The sequence below is a fragment of the Argentina anserina genome, chromosome 2 (genome assembly GCF_933775445.1).
Source record: "Argentina anserina chromosome 2, drPotAnse1.1, whole genome shotgun sequence".
In the NCBI taxonomy this organism is placed as follows: Eukaryota; Viridiplantae; Streptophyta; class Magnoliopsida; order Rosales; family Rosaceae; genus Argentina; species Argentina anserina.
Genome location: NC_065873.1, coordinates 18,940,426 through 18,956,200, shown reverse-complemented (window position 1 = coordinate 18,956,200; position 15,775 = coordinate 18,940,426). Strand labels below are relative to the sequence as shown.

The following is a 15,775-nucleotide window of genomic DNA, read 5'->3' as shown; positions in this document are numbered from 1 at the left end:
GGTACATGGTGTAGTATGAGGAAGTAAATTTGTCGACTACATTTTTATTTGCCCACTTTGTGCACACTATTTTAAACTCATGTCATGTGTCTTTTTTCAACTCAAAATTAGATAATAATTGAGCAATTTGACACATGACATGAGTTTAGAAGGGTGAGCACAATATTGACAAATAAAAGTGGTCAGCAAATTTGTTTCATGTAGCATAGATGTATGAAGGGTTGGAAATGGGCAAAAGATTTGGGTATTTGAACATCCATGATTCCTGACATGATAATTCAACTCAACCACATTCATGAGGTTGAGTTGGCTGTGAATAGATGAATTGTTCACTTGGAAGTTGAGATGGATTGTCTTGAGGCAGTGCACTTCATTAATTTAAAGGAGACGTGTTTCGTTGCATAAGGGGTTATGGTGGATGAGATTTGTCGAACATTGCTCAAGTTTTTCATATCCCTCGAGAAAGTAATCAAGTAGATCATGAAAATACAAATCGTGTAGCCCGAGAAGGCGGGTGTGTATGTGTTATGATTGAAGAATGGGTCTTCTTGACCCATGTTAGCTATCGAGGGTATCACATTCCCGGGTGGTTCGGGTTATAGACTTTTGAAGTATCCCAAAATGTGTCACTAACTAGCCACAAGATTACTATTATTATCAAATAATAAATAAGATGACTACGATTAAAATAGTTAGTTTCTCAATTTATTTTATTCAAAATAAGTAATTTCATTGTTTTATTAGATTGGTATAGTAGATAAAGAGATAATTAACATATTTGTTTAGACAATTCGTATCCAATCGCGGGGAGTTAACCGGAAACATATATAAATCTAGAAGATCCATCTAAATCCATCTTTTCACCTATCAATAGCTAATTATCCAGACCGTTATAGAACTATCCAATTCCCAACAGCCTCGGACCCGATCCGACCCTTAAAACCCACGTGGCATCAGACCCACCACTAGGCCGCGTACCTCGCCAAATCCCTGTCTTCATTTCTCTCTTGTCGCCACGTACTTCTCTCTCCCTTTCAGTTCTGACTATCCCCATCTCTCTCTCTCTCTCTCTCTAAACCTATTCAACTCCAACCTTCTTCACCAGGAAGATCATCGCTTTTCTGCAACCCAGGTCTTCCGTCACCGGAGCTACCAATCAATCCAGGTACCTCAACTTTCTTCACCTTTTCATTCCATCTGCTTATGTTTGTTAAAAATGACAACCTTTAACTGAATCTCTGCATGTATAGAATCTACGATCTCTCTGTTTTTTAGCTAACTAGTTACAGTTCATTGAGGATTTGAGGTCAGAGACTAAGAGGGTATTTGTGGTTTGTTTGATTCGTGAATGAAAACAGGGCTTTGGAGTTATGGACAGGTTTAATTTAACCCAGTTGGGTAACTTAGGTGAGAAGCTGGTGACGAGTGGAGCTCAGATGGGTCGGATGGTCAGTGGAAAAGTGAAGGAGATTCTGCAAACGCCGACGCCGGAGTCGAGGATGATCGACGAGGCGACGTTGGAGACGATGGAGGAGCCGAATTGGGGGTTGAATTTGAGGATATGTGCAATGATTAACAGTGAGGAGTTTAGTGGGTTTGAAGTTGTGAGGGTTATCAAGAGGAAGATTTCAGGGAAGAACGTGGTGACGCAAAGGCTGAGTCTGGACTTGTTGGAGGCGATTGCTATGAATTGTGAGAAGGTGTTTTCGGAGATTGCGTCGGAGAAGGTGTTGGATGAGATGTTAAAGATGATTGATAATCCGCAGACTGATAATGACAATAGGAGGAGAGCTATGCAGTTGATCAGGGCTTGGGGAGAGTCTCAGGATCTTGCTTATCTACCTGTGTTTCGTCAGACTTACATGGTGAGCATACTTTCTATCAAATGCTGTATATCTTATGTCAGTCTTGAGCTTGCTGACCTTTTTTCTGTTGCATCACTGAAGTACTTCAAATCTTCAATATTAACTAGTTAGTCTAGGTAGCTGTTTTCTCATGCAAAATGGGTCTTTATCAGAAGTGCATTTGTGAACGAGCAGCTATGCATTTCATCTCTCTCTCTCTCTCTCTCTCTCTCTCTCTCTCTCTCTATATATATATATATATATATATATATATATATATATATATATATATATATATTTGTTCCGGGGCTGATAAACCATTGTTCGTTGCTGTATTCTTGTTATGGGTCTACTGAAGTTGCATAAATTGTTGCGTAGGCTCTTCCATTTTGATCAATTTATGACCTGACTTTCATATGGCCTAGGTTACAATTTCTCGAAGTCTATAATTTCAATTGCATTTCAAGTAAACTGTAAAATTTACCTTTTGATCTGCATACTCAATAAACAATGACCTGAGTACATCTACCCTCTCCCAAGATAGAGTAACATTGCACCAAATTTCTATTTTCAATTAATTTAATTGTGTCAGGTTTGTCTCATCTTGGTAAGTTTTGACCTGTCTTTTGTGGACCATGGAACAGTCTGCTTGTAGCAATATGTATTTTCGTCCATTTAAGTGATATTTGATATGATTTATATCTCTGGGTGTTGTTCAGATTTTGAGAGAAAGAGGAGCACATCCTGTAGCACCAGAAGGGAGTTCTCCCTCATTGCAATCTACCTTGGAATCATACATGGAAGAGCCTATGCCTCCCCCAGATAGATACCCTGTACCTGACGCTGGATTTCAAGATGCAGGTGACCGTGAATTTCGCTATAACTACCTATCAGTTGAGGAAAAAAAGGAATATCTTGTTGTAACTCGCAATAGCCTGGAGCTGCTGTCCAGCATTTTGAATACAGAAACCGATCCAAAACCTTTGAAGGTGTGTTCCTGACCTCTCAGAGACAAGTAATACTAATTCCTATATCTATATAAATCTTCCCATATTTAGTTCTCTGAAAGCAAATTATTTGCTGAGATAGAACTAAGTGCTTTGCTTCCGTAGCAATGATGTGATTCAGTTCCAAAGCATTCACGCAGTCACAGCACTAATTTTATATTATGAAGGAACTAATTATAGTTACGTGCCCTTATATAATTAGAGATAGAAATGAAATACGTTAGGTTGAAGAGTTTGCATGTCCTGTGCATCATGACTAGGTGTGTGTATTCTCCACATGTGAGCAAAGACTGTAAGGGAGAGCGGTTGTAATTCTTCTAGGGCTAGGTTTGCCTGTCCGGTGCTGTCTTATATGATTATATATTGCATGATAATATCTCTAGAAAGTATATTTAACCCTTTCCTTCAATTATTTTCCCATGTTCTACCTACTCCAAAGATCAACTTCTCACGGCAGATGATATGTAAGTTGATAGAGATACTTGTTTGACTGCAGGAAGAACTAACCATGAATATGCTGGACAAGTGCAAGGAGTCTCAGCCTGTTGTTCAGAGGATTATAGAAACCACTACTGATGATGAAGGGATGCTCTTTGAGGCTCTATTTCTTCATGAAGAACTTCAACAAGTCATTTCCAAGTATGAGGAGTTGGAAGCTTCTCAAAACTCTGCAGGCCAACAGCTTGAAAATCCGGATGCCACCAGGCCTGAGGGATTGGAAGCAACACAAAACCCTGGAGAACTGCCAGGATACCCAAATCGCCCTGAGCATGAGGATTTAGATGACATCCAAAATCGTGACAGTCACCTGCCTGAACATACCATTTATTCTAGAGTCATCCCATCTGCTCCTGCGGGAATTCATAGGGAAACCAAAATAGCGGATTCTGTAAAAGAAGGCGCTTCGTCTAGCAGTGAAAAAGTTGGTCAGTGACAGAAACTGCGCCCATCCTGGTGACTTCATACTAGCAGGATTACTTGTTTATTAGGAGTCTCTTTATTCGGTTATGGTTCAGCTAATTAACCGTTCTGTAATCATACTAGTACTTTTAAGCATGGACTGTGGACTTAGATGGGGGCAAAACTTTTTCGTGGAAGCTGTCTCCATACCATAAGCCCCTTCTGCCAAACTCTGTTATGTATGCGGATCTTGCCACTGTCTTTTTCTGTTTTTCATTTTCAGATGAGTAGTTTCTCTGCCTAACTCAGCATTTCTACTTGAGCGTTATCTCAGTCTAATTTATGTCCAGGACTGCAGGCATAATGCCTGTTCTCTTGCATTCTCATGTTGGGAATTCCTGTTTGCAAGGTTTATACCAAGGACTAAAATATCGACTATCGGGGAGATATCGAAGATCTAAAAAATGGAAATTTTGACGGAATATCGGATATTGAAAAAACAAATCGACAAAAATTTCATAAGAAGCGATTATATATGCAAGCATTTACATATAATAACAAGTTGCATCTCAATAGAGATGGTTGGGAAGTAAGGGTTGTATGTGGCCAACCAAGGTTCAATCCTCATGAGTGGATCTTTTTCTTCAATGTAAATTGGTAGAATGGGCCCAAAGTTTCCAACGGGACCACACGAGAATTCCATAATTTCATCAATATATCGAACATTTCACGAAATATCTCGATATATCGAGAGTTTCGCATGAAATTCTCATGGTGGGTGAAGATAATATCCTAAGGCTGAAAAGACGAAAATTTCGTCGGTATATCGACGAAACTTTCGATATTGCAGTCATTGGTTTATACTGCACGATATAAAGAAAGAACTTGATAGGAATCAGAAACAGAATCAACGTTAAGATAGTAGAATTAGTGAATTACATACGTCTTTTCTTTTCACTTGACACTCTTTCTTCTCTTTTTCCTGATGTTTTTGGTTAGGCTAGCCAAATTTTTTCCCGATAACTAGGCAATATGCGAACTTCATCTCCCGCCAAATCTGAACTTTTCCCGCTCTTTGACGATTAATTTACATATTCATATTCAACAACCACCAAATCTTAACTTTTCCTGCTCTTTGACATTAATCATTATAGATTTATAGATTCAGATTCAGATTCAGATTCATATCCAACAACTAATAACGTTATTAGGGATTTCACATCCTATCAAAGGAGAAGGTTGGTCAAGCTCTGCATTTTGTGTATACGTTTCTATATATGTGTCAATATTTTATCCACTTGTATCAGAAAAAAAGACGAATCGGTAAAGCATTACCCGAACGTTATTGTAAATTTAGATAAAAACACTAGAGCAGGCTATCAAAATACCATACGAATTACAATGGAATTTGAACAAGGCCAGCACTGGTGATTGAATCGGCTAAGATTCGAAGGTTGCACAGATTGATATTTTTTTTTAATTCCAAAAAGAGAGGAAAATATTTGGAGTTTGGAATTCACACCAGTGACACCAGAAAAGAAAGAAAAAAAAATCTTGGACCAAGAGCGCCCCAAAACGGAAATAATAAAAGTAGAAAGGACTAAACTGCAAATAAAGAACTCGCATTTCTTGCCCGAGTACTATACCCGCTCTCTACTTTATTTTCACACTTCTGAAAATGGCAACTCAAATCAACTCCCCTCCCTAAATTCCCAAAACCCCCAAATTCTCCCGCCAATTCTCCCCACTGGGGATTTCCCTCCGCCGCCGAACTCAACCCCCCTCACCCTCTCCGGCCACCCCTCCCTCCTCCTCTCCGTCGCTCCCCAACCCTAATTTGACCCCCTCCACCCAAACCCTAGCTTCAATTCTGGTCCGCACCAAACCCTAAGCCATGCCGTCCTTCATCTCCCAGGGCAAAATCCACCGCCTGGAGGTCGAGAATTTCAAGTCCTACCGCGGCCACCAGGTCATCGGCCCCTTCTCCGACTTCACCGCCATCATCGGCCCCAACGGCTCCGGCAAGTCCAACCTCATGGACGCCATCAGCTTCGTCCTCGGCGTCAAGACCGGCCAGCTCCGTGGCTCCCAGCTCAAGGACCTGATCTACGCCATGGACGACAGCGAGAAGACCGAGAAGGGCCGCCGGGCGTTCGTCAGCTTGGTCTACCAGCTCGCCAACGAGTCCGAGATCCAGTTCACCAGGGCCATCACTAGCTCCGGCGGCAGTGAGTACCGCATTGACGGCAGGCCGGTTTCGTGGGAGGCTTACAATGAGAAGCTCAAGTCTCTGGGGATTCTGGTCAAGGCTCGCAATTTCCTTGTGTTTCAGGTTGATTTTCGATGGCCGAATACTCGTAATTGTTGTCATGGTTTTTGGTTTTCGATTTTGAATTGTTTTCGTTGATTGTACTATTGGGAGTATGTTTGCTAGGAAGCAGAGTTTTTGAATGAGAGTAGAAGGAGAAGGGAAATCAATGACATTTATTTGGGTATACATTGCAATAGTAGATAGATGGAAGTTAATTATGAAGTTATTGGTAATGTCTGTGGCGCCAGTTGCACATTTTGATCTGTGAAATTGAAGGTGTTTGGTTAGTTTATGTAAGTTTATTGCTGCCCGTGGTTGAGTTCAGGCTCAAGTGGCTCGTTAGAACATTGACTTCTAGATTCTAAGCCAAAATTAAAAGAGGGGATAGAAGTTATTTACAAACGTTCCTAACCCGTGTGTTCTCATTTGCATTATTTTTAATTGCTCTAATATGTGTTTTTGTTGCTTTTATGGTGGTTTTGATGTTTGCATATCTTTGCCGGTTATGTGGTGACTTTTAGTATTGATTATCTTTCTTTCTCAGGGTGATGTGGAGTCCATTGCCTCTAAAAATCCGAAGGAACTTACTGGACTGCTTGAGCAGATCTCAGGGTCTGATGACCTCAAAAGAGACTACGATAAGTATGAAGAAGAGAAAGGTGTAGCTGAAGAAAAAGCAGCACTTGTTTATCAGAAAAAAAGAACCATAGTAGCAGAGAGGAAGCAAAAGAAAGAGCAAAAGGAAGAAGCTGAGAAGCACATTCGCCTGCAAAATGAACTGGTGCGCTTCTTTTTGCTTTATTCATACATAATACACATACTTGCAATTACACACCCACACATCCACAGTTTCTGATTATATATGTCTTTATGCACACAATCATATGCATATGGTGTATTCTAGGTTTATAAGTTCTTATCTCTGTTCTGATGAATTCTACAAATGCATGCATGCAAGACACCATGTAACTGAAAAGATTTGTAGATTCTAGGAACCATCTTTCAGGAAAGAGGGCCTTGCATATTGCATTTCTCTATCTCTCTTCCGCAGACGGGCACACACACAGACATAAACACACGTACTATCAATCTTTCTCCCACATGGGTTGTGTTTTCACTCATTTAGATTAAATCTCTTATAGAATCTGTCTTGAATATATCAAACTTTCCCCTTAGACTATTTTGGTGTTGAAGTTTGTATCTTGTTACATTCTCAATAGGTGTATGCTTCTATCTCTGAATCATCTATTTCAGAACTTTGGTTCTCTGTAATATGTTAGTACTATAATCATGTGTATTCTTTGTTGCAGAAATCTTTGAAGAGAGAACATTTTTTGTGGCAGTTGTTCAACATAGAAAAAGATATAACAAAAACGACTAATGAACTTGAAGCTGAAATGAGAAGCCGTGAACAGGTTATGCAAGAATTAGATGATTTTCAACAAGAAGCAAATAAAAAGAAGAAAGAGCTGGCCAAATACTTAAAAGAAATTACTCTTTGTGAAAAGAAGATTGCTGAGAGAAGTAATAAACTTGACAGAAGTGTAAGTTTCTTTGCCTTTGACAGGATATTGAAATTTCTTGTGATTTTTGCATCCAATAACATGAGTATCATTTTGTTTTGTTTTTCGCTAATAAGTTGGTCTCTTAAACAACATTTGGTCAAAATTAGTCATAACCAAATATGTCATCGAACTTATTAGTTTTACAATTGCTTATTACAGTAACTGTGTTCATTCAACTTACATGTCTAGGATAAGAGTATTTGGCCATTTCGTATAGCTGCTGTGGGTGAACGAATGGGTCCTTCTGATTTTTTTCCAATATATTGCTAATTTTGCTGACATTATAAATTAAAATGGCTTCTACTTTTCTGTAAATTTAATTAGTATCTTATTTTCTTATCAAGAGGACATACTAATGAAATGTTTGATATGTTTTCCTATTTGTAGAAACCAGAGCTTCTGAAACTGAAAGAGGAAATGTCTCGCATAAATTCAAAAATCAAGAAAAGTAAGACTGAGCTTGGTAGGAAAGAACAAGAAAGGGGGAGACATAAGGAGGAAATTAAAAAGCTGCAGAAGGGCATCCAAGATTTGACCACAAAACTAGAGGATCTACATGAGAAAGGACGAGAGGGTGGTGAAAAATTACAGTTGGACGATACTAAATTAAGGGAATATTTTCAAGTGTAAGTTTTTGGTAATCTCTGCCAAATTTTATTAGCGCATCTCAGTGTGACCATGGTGTCCTGTTCCTCACATTTGTAAGATGAAATCTGTTTCTTTAGTCGTGAAACCAAAAGCCATGTTCCTTTGAAGTCAAGCTGAGGATATAACTCAAGTTTTTGTCTTCCTTTTCGTTCTTCATGAACTTCTTAAATTACCTTCACTGAACCGTAGTAGTTAGCATATTAAGCTTTAAATGACGAGGCTTTGTATATTGTTATTAATGTGCTGATCTTACAGGAAGGAGGATGCTGGGATGAAAACTGCAAAGCTAAAAGATGAGAAAGAGGTTCTGGATCGGCAACAGCATGCTGATCTTGAAGCACAAAAGAATTTGGAAGAAAATCTTCAACAGTTGAGAAGTAGGGAGAGCGAACTGGACTCACAGAATGAGCAAATGCTGACGAGGCAGAAAAAAATTAAAGAAAACTCTGCAAAACACCGAGAGGAAGTAAAAAATCTGAATAATGAGTTGCTAGTGATGAGGGATAAACATCAGAATGCCAGGTTATTTAACTTGTTTGCTTCTTTTTATGATTTTAAGAGTCAATTATATGTTCTGCTACGTCATTGTCATGTGTTGCCCGGTGCTTCTCAATCCCCCATTTGTTTATTCATTTGATTAAATGTCTCCATTCATGTTTCTTCTTTAGTTTGTTATTTACTTGGACATTAATCCAATGAATCTTATGTTTCCTATCATCCCTCTTTATGGATACAGACAGAAGTATGAAAATCTGAAGTTAAAAATTGATGAATTAGAAAAGCAATTACGTGAACTGAAGGCTGACAGATATGAAAATGAGAGGGATTCCAGATTGTCACAGGCAGTAGAGACTCTCAAGCGCTTGTTTCAGGGTGTCCATGGTCGCATGACTGAACTCTGTAGGCCAACACAAAAGAAGTATAATCTTGCTGTCACTGTTGCCATGGGAAAATTTATGGATGCAGTCGTAGTTGAAGATGAACAAACAGGAAAGGAGTGCATCAAGGTGATCTATATATTCTCTTAATCTTTTAGCTCTCGTAGAGTGTTTACACTGACTTCATTAGATAAAAAAAACACATTGCTCTTTAATTTTCATTTGTAAAATTAAGATTTTTATTTGTAAAGCCAAGGCAATTAGAACAAAAGTAAAAGTAATAGGAAACCAAGAGACTTAATGGTTTTTATGTTTTAATTTAAGTTTAGAAATAGATGTTAATTGTCTGTGTGTAAAATATTGAAATGTCTAATGATACTGACAGTTTTATGTTTGCTCGGTGCACCATTGTATGATATATGTCAACAAAATTATAATGATATATTGCCCACTTAAATGCGGTTCTGATACTGATGCTTACATTGTCTGCAGTATTTGAAAGAACAGAGGCTTCCTCCTCAGACATTCATACCTCTCCAATCTGTTCGTGTAAAGCAAGTGATGGAGCGATTGCGTAACTTGGGTGGTACTGCAAAGCTGGTTTTTGATGTTGTCCAATATCCTTTCTTATGCTTTTGATCACATAAATTCTGAATTATGATAAATCTTTGTTGCAGTGATCATCTTACGGTACAATAGAAATTAAAATACATCTATTATATGTTATTTACTCGATATTTGCTTCTAAAAAAGCCTACATTGGTTTAGTGTGAAAGCTTTTGTTGTTGCGAAATATGTAGCTGAAAAGTTACATTTTCATGCAATCATGTTGGCGTTTGTCTGCATGCGTGTCGGTGTTGGGAAGTATGTGTATAGTGCACATTATGCTTCTCTTTATTCGTGTGCATAGGAATTGGCACAGACATTCTGCGTGTCATCCAGATTTTATATTGTTAACTTTCATTCATGTTTTCCAGTAGTGCTGCTAATTTCTGGTCTATTATTGTTTTTGGGTGGTTGAAATCTGGTTATTGAAATTATGTTGCAATTTTCGAGAAGAAATTATGGAACCTTTAAATTGACAATATTATTTTATGAACAATTTGTATTTTATTAGTCAATGTATTTTATTTTCAAAAAATTGATGTTTTTCTTCTAAACATGCTTTAATGTTTTCCCTGTTCAACCCTTCTAATTTTTTTTTTCTGTAATCTATACCATGAGTTTCCTTCGTGTAACTCGTCACTAGTCTGACCTTCTCCGACGAAGATTTTTAGTTTTCAACTGGTAATTAGCATTCACATTAGTATCATATCAGCATTTATTTAGGTAGACCAGTTCATTCATAGGGGAATCAAGCAGACACCTTCATCATTTTGTTGTTAGCTATCACTGTAGTTCATCCTCCTGATCATTATGCTATGTTCTTTTCTTGATGTATGTTGCTGTATCCCTGTTATGAAAATTATATTTGTAAGGAAACTGTAAGTTTCTGCATAAGATTCTGCAAAAAAGATGCTATGAGTTTGTCTACTTAACAACCCAACATTTGATCATGCCTTGGAGAAGGCTATTCTTTTTGCGGTTGGCAATACTCTCGTTTGTGATGAACTTGATGAGGCTAAGCGCCTAAGCTGGACTGGTGAAAGGTTCAAAGGTAATGAGTTTTACTTTGCTATCGTTAAGTATTCTCTTTTAGGCGTGTTTATACTTGGTGATTTTTTTTTTGTGTGTGTTTCATTAGTTGTAACTGTGGATGGAATTATGCTGTCAAAATCTGGCACAATGACTGGTGGTACCAGTGGAGGAATGGAAGCCAGGTCAAAACAGTGGGATGATAAAAAAGTTGAAGGTCAGAGTGGAATTTGTTTTTTTGCTGTGATTTAATCTGAATTAGTTGAATGTGGTTTAAGTATTTGTGTATGTTGTGTAGGACTGAAGAAGAAGAAAGAACAGTTTGAATTGGAGCTAGAAGAGCTCGGGTCAATTAGAGAGATGCAGCTAAAAGAGTCTGAAACAGCTGGCAGAATTAGTGGGCTTGATAAGAAAATCCAATACGCAGAGATTGAGAAGGTAATTGCAGGGATTTACTTTTTTTTTTCCCCACCCATTCTACTGATAAGGTTAATCTGACTGGCTTGTAAATTTTTAATTCATAGTTGTGTATCCACACCCAATTCAAAGTTGGCAACTCCCTTTAGATTTTGTTGGTCTGTCAGTTGCGCTGTGTAGGCGCCATATCTAAAAGAGAAGATGTAGGTTGAACTGTTTTATGTCTGTGTCTGTATGGTTTATCAAATTAAATGGAATTATACTTGATGAGAAGGGTTGCTTTAGGTCGTTTTTATCTTACAGATGAGTGTTATATATTTTATAATTTGCATGTGGGAGGGTGGGCGAAGAGGTTTGCATTCTTTTTCTTTAATATTTCTTAATAAGACTAAACACGAGGTTCCTTTTAGTGGATTCAAAACTAAAATAAGTATCGTCACAGAAAAGCATTAAGGACAAACTTGCAACTTTGGCGCGGGAGAGGCAGAATATAAAAGAAGAGATTGATCGTATGAGCCCTGATCTTCTGAAGGTATTTATGTGATCACTATATCTTATTCCAGCATTTTATTTCACACAAGTAGCTTCAGCAATTTTAATATTTTGCTTGCAGCTAAAAGAAGCTATAGATAAGCGGGGCACAGAAATCAATAAGCTTGAGAAGAAGATAAATGATATTGTTGACAGACTCTACAAAGGTTTTAGTAAATCTGTTGGGGTTGATAACATTCGTGAGTATGAAGAAAAACAACTCAAGATTTCCCAATCTATGGCGGATGAGCGGCTTAGCTTGAGTAGCCAGCTATCAAAATTGAAATACCAGTATGTTTTTCCCTTTATTTTATTGTTTATAGAATTTAGTGCTGTATGTTAGTAATCTAATTTTATTATGGGCAGTGGAATGTTCCCTGTGTATTGTATGCTGGATACGTGATGCATGTGTTTGGGTATATAACTAGAACATGGATACACATACTATTGAGTGCACATGCATTTCTGCATCTTCAAATTGTGCTTTAACATTCTGACGAACTACAATTTGTTCAACTGAGGAAATAACCAACTACAACTCTTAGGCCAATTATCTAGTTGGGTTTTCTCTCTTTATGATGTGTCATTGATCCAATTTTTAAGGATGAGTCCAGCTATTATCATGCAACTCCTTTAAAAAGCTGTGACACTAAAGATGAGATGTTTGATGCTGTCTGTGATCTATTATCAATAATTAACGTTCAAGAATGACCACCTGATTCTATTTGAGTACTCAAATAACAATCAAATAACAACATGCCCAGTTTCACCACTATTATACTTGTTTCTGGTGTTCTCGCTGTGACAGCTTTGGCACTTGCTCATATTTTATGGTAATATACGGTTCTTTGTTTGCTTACAGGCTAGAGTATGAGCAAAATCGGGACATGGCTTCAAGAATTGAAGAACTCAAGTCATCTATTAGTAATCTACAAAAAGATCTAGAACAGGTTCAGAAGAAAGAGGGTGAAGCCAACTCTGCAGCAGAAAAAGCCTCTGATGAGATAGGGCAGTTGAAGGAAGAAGTACAAGGTATGATAATAGTTTGGCATGGTGCCAGAGTTTGTTTGAAGAAATTAAATTCTTAATACTTTGGCCATTGAGCTTGAGACTTAATCGTATGATTGTTGTTCTTTTTCTGTCTTTTTTTTTTTTAAAGTTATATAAATCAGTTGCAAATCCACTTTGTACCTCTCTTCATACTTTTTGTATCTCTCTATACCTGTAGATTGGAAATCCAAGTCGGAAGGTTGTGAAAAGGAAATTCAGGAATGGAACAAGCGGGGTTCTACTGCGACAACAAATTTATCCAAAATTAATCGGCAGATAAATTCTAAGGTTGGCATATATCTTGTTTGTGACATTTCTGTACCATGTTATATGTGAATTCAAAGTCAATAAATCTTTTTTGTCTTGCCTTGCAGGAAACACAGATTCAGCATCTAACATCTCGGAAGCAGGAGATAGTAGAAACTTGTGAATTGCAGCAAATAACCCTTCCCACCATCTCAGACCCAATGGAGACTGATTCCTTGACAACTGGCCCAGTGTTGGATTTTGATGAGTTAGATGAGTCTCTATTGAGGGATAGGAGACCTTCTGACCGGGAGAAAGTTGAGTTAGACTTTAAGAAACAAATGGATGCTAAGCTATCAGAAATTGAAAAAACAGCTCCCAATTTGAAGGCCATGGACCAATATGAGGCTCTACAAGAAAAGGAAAGACATATAACTGCAGAGTTTGAAGTGGCCAGAAAAGAACAGAAGCAAAAGGCTGATTTGTTTAACTCCGTTAAACAAAGGAGGTATTGATTGCTTCTACACTCTTACCAGATTGACCAATTATCATAAAAATAGTTAACTATACCTAATTGCACATTATTTGGTAAGGTAATAGGGACGATCAAATCAATCATCTTAAATGACATACATGTCCACCAGTCAACTGATGTTTATTTTGCATCTAGCATTTGATTGTAATGTATGTGGTCAAAAAATTTGCAGGTATGAGTTGTTTATGGATGCCTTCAACCATATTTCTAGTAATATTAATAAGATTTACAAACAACTGACGAAGAGCAATACACATCCACTTGGTGGGACGGCATATTTGAACTTAGAAAATGAAGATGATCCATATTTACATGGTGTCAAGTACACGACTATGCCACCAACAAAGCGCTTCCGAGATATGGAACAATTATCTGGTGGAGAGAAAACTGTTGCAGCATTAGCATTACTGTTTTCCATACACAGGTTTGTTTTAAAACTTAAGATAGTTTTTACCTTTAAAGAAAATAACGCCCGAAAGAATCTGGGTAGAGCTTGCAGCAAATACAAAGAGCACATGCTCCAATAGAATTAAAATTATTTGGGTGGGGTTTGGAGTTTCTGATTCAATCGTAAACTCTCTTTTGACTTGATTTTCCAAGTTTTTCTTTCGACTAGACTTGATATTCATGAAATGATATAAGTTGAATCTTGTCGGTTGGGTATAGCATCATTATTCCTTCCTGATTTTGTCTGGTCAGCTTTTGTTAGTCTTTTCTCCTGTAATTAACTCTGTTCTAGAATTTGGTTTCTACTCTAACCCTGCAAATTAGTGCCAGTAATGAATTGTTTTTCTTCTTCCTTTTATAAACGCTTCAGTTATAGGCCTTCGCCTTTTTTCATACTGGATGAAGTTGATGCTGCACTGGATAACTTAAATGTAGCAAAAGTTGCTCGATTCATCCGTTCAAAGTCTTGCCAAGGAGCCAGGGGTAACCAGGATACTGAAGGAGGCAATGGTTTTCAAAGTATTGTAATATCTCTAAAAGATAGTTTCTACGACAAGGCTGAAGCTCTGGTTGGGGTTTTCAGGGACGCTGACATGAGGTGAGCATCAGACAATAGTTTGAGCATCATCACATGGTTGTATCTCAATTTTTTTTTTATATAGTTTCTTAACACCCTAACTGTGCTTGTGTTACTGCAGTTGTTCCAAAACTATGTCATTTGACTTGACTAGATTTCGGGAGGAATAATGCAGCAGCTCCCAGTCTGCGGTTGGATAGTGACTAGTTACATAAATACAGATCAGCCAGCTCGCGTCCCATTTCGCTGTAAATATGATTACAAGATCTGGATGGCCGTGCAGGTTACATTCTTTTGGTAGCCATGGACATCAGCAGTTAGGTTTCTCTGTATTAGGATGTAAAAATCACTGCTACAGGTTATCAATTAGTCAAAGGAGAACAAGCTAATGTCAGTCATAATGCTACAAACTTCTTTGAATGTAGAGGTAATTCTTAGTCATTGTCCCTTTTCTATCTCCAGCATTCAACTGTTACGCTATAAGACTTAAGTTATTCTCGCAGCTAGTTCTCCTCATTTTATTGTCAATGTCTCCCAAACTAAGGTTGGGGAGTCCAGTTAGCTGACCTTTGCAAATCTAAAAGCGTGTAATTACTTGTTGCACCATCAGTGGATGCTATTATTTTCAGAGTTGCTCTTGTATCAGTTGTATGAGTGTTTTTGTTGTTGTTGGAGATGCATTGAGAACCTAGAGAGGCAGACATGAGTTAGATAGTGATTCTTGCACATTTTTAGGCAGAGTTTGATCGAGGGTTAAGTGTTGAAACTGGAATACTATATTTGAGTTGGACTTGACCTGATCTGTTTTCAACCACCACTTATCCTGTGCCAGCCAATCCCGGTGAATTGGGTTAGAAGTTTTAAACACTTGTAAAAAAAAGCCTGTTCCAATCTCGCGGTTAGTTACTACGATTGTCCAGCCTAAATTTGGCCCGAGGCGTTCTTGAACTTGAGGTAATAGAGAAAGGGAAACATATAATTTTTTTGTGTTTTCGGGTTCATCTTTTTCAACACTCCATCATTGAATCCGAGCACCATCAATATTCAGTTCCTCCGGAAACTTTGAATGCCGAGGATTTCAATCACCTCTATATTTGACAATGGCAGAAGAATGATCAGGAAACCCACTATGAAAAATGTTGAGCCTGAATATCAAGGCAGAGAGCAAGGGCTCGACTTTCCGG

General features: G+C 38.0%; 2 protein-coding genes across 2 annotated transcripts; both read left to right on the top strand.

The window, feature by feature from the left end:
• Window positions 1-1,050: 1,050 nt before the first annotated feature.
• LOC126783157 (TOM1-like protein 2) lies at window positions 1,051-4,012 on the top strand. The gene is made up of 4 exons (XM_050508569.1): window positions 1,051-1,165; window positions 1,359-1,865; window positions 2,564-2,833; window positions 3,348-4,012. Exons 2-4 carry the CDS (start codon window positions 1,371-1,373, stop codon window positions 3,783-3,785), a joined length of 1,203 nt encoding a protein of 400 aa, XP_050364526.1. The 5' UTR covers window positions 1,051-1,165; window positions 1,359-1,370; the 3' UTR covers window positions 3,786-4,012.
• A 1,417-nt stretch (window positions 4,013-5,429) lies between these two features.
• On the top strand, window positions 5,430-15,224 carry LOC126782486 (structural maintenance of chromosomes protein 1). Its single transcript, XM_050507745.1, has 18 exons — window positions 5,430-6,083; window positions 6,607-6,843; window positions 7,373-7,606; window positions 8,015-8,253; window positions 8,531-8,797; window positions 9,012-9,282; window positions 9,646-9,772; window positions 10,703-10,810; window positions 10,898-11,005; window positions 11,087-11,226; window positions 11,648-11,737; window positions 11,819-12,027; window positions 12,599-12,768; window positions 12,965-13,074; window positions 13,161-13,540; window positions 13,740-13,991; window positions 14,385-14,612; window positions 14,713-15,224. The coding sequence occupies exons 1-18, from the start codon at window positions 5,646-5,648 to the stop codon at window positions 14,759-14,761; spliced, it is 3,657 nt and encodes a 1,218-aa protein (XP_050363702.1). The 5' UTR covers window positions 5,430-5,645; the 3' UTR covers window positions 14,762-15,224.
• The last annotated feature ends 551 nt before the right edge of the window (window positions 15,225-15,775 follow it).

What these genes read in the sequence shown, in the direction of transcription:
- LOC126783157 (XM_050508569.1), top strand. Translation starts at nt 1,371, where the DNA reads ATGGACAGGTTTAATTTAACCCAGTTGGGTAACTTAGGTGAGAAGCTG. An exon ending in TGTTTCGTCAGACTTACATG is followed by an intron (nt 1,866 to 2,563) that starts GTGAGCATACTT and finishes GGTGTTGTTCAG; the next exon opens with ATTTTGAGAGAAAGAGGAGC. An exon ending in CCGATCCAAAACCTTTGAAG is followed by an intron (nt 2,834 to 3,347) that starts GTGTGTTCCTGA and finishes GTTTGACTGCAG; the next exon opens with GAAGAACTAACCATGAATAT.
- LOC126782486 (XM_050507745.1), top strand. Translation starts at nt 5,646, where the DNA reads ATGCCGTCCTTCATCTCCCAGGGCAAAATCCACCGCCTGGAGGTCGAG. An exon ending in TTCGCCTGCAAAATGAACTG is followed by an intron (nt 6,844 to 7,372) that starts GTGCGCTTCTTT and finishes TCTTTGTTGCAG; the next exon opens with AAATCTTTGAAGAGAGAACA. An exon ending in TTACTGTTTTCCATACACAG is followed by an intron (nt 13,992 to 14,384) that starts GTTTGTTTTAAA and finishes TAAACGCTTCAG; the next exon opens with TTATAGGCCTTCGCCTTTTT.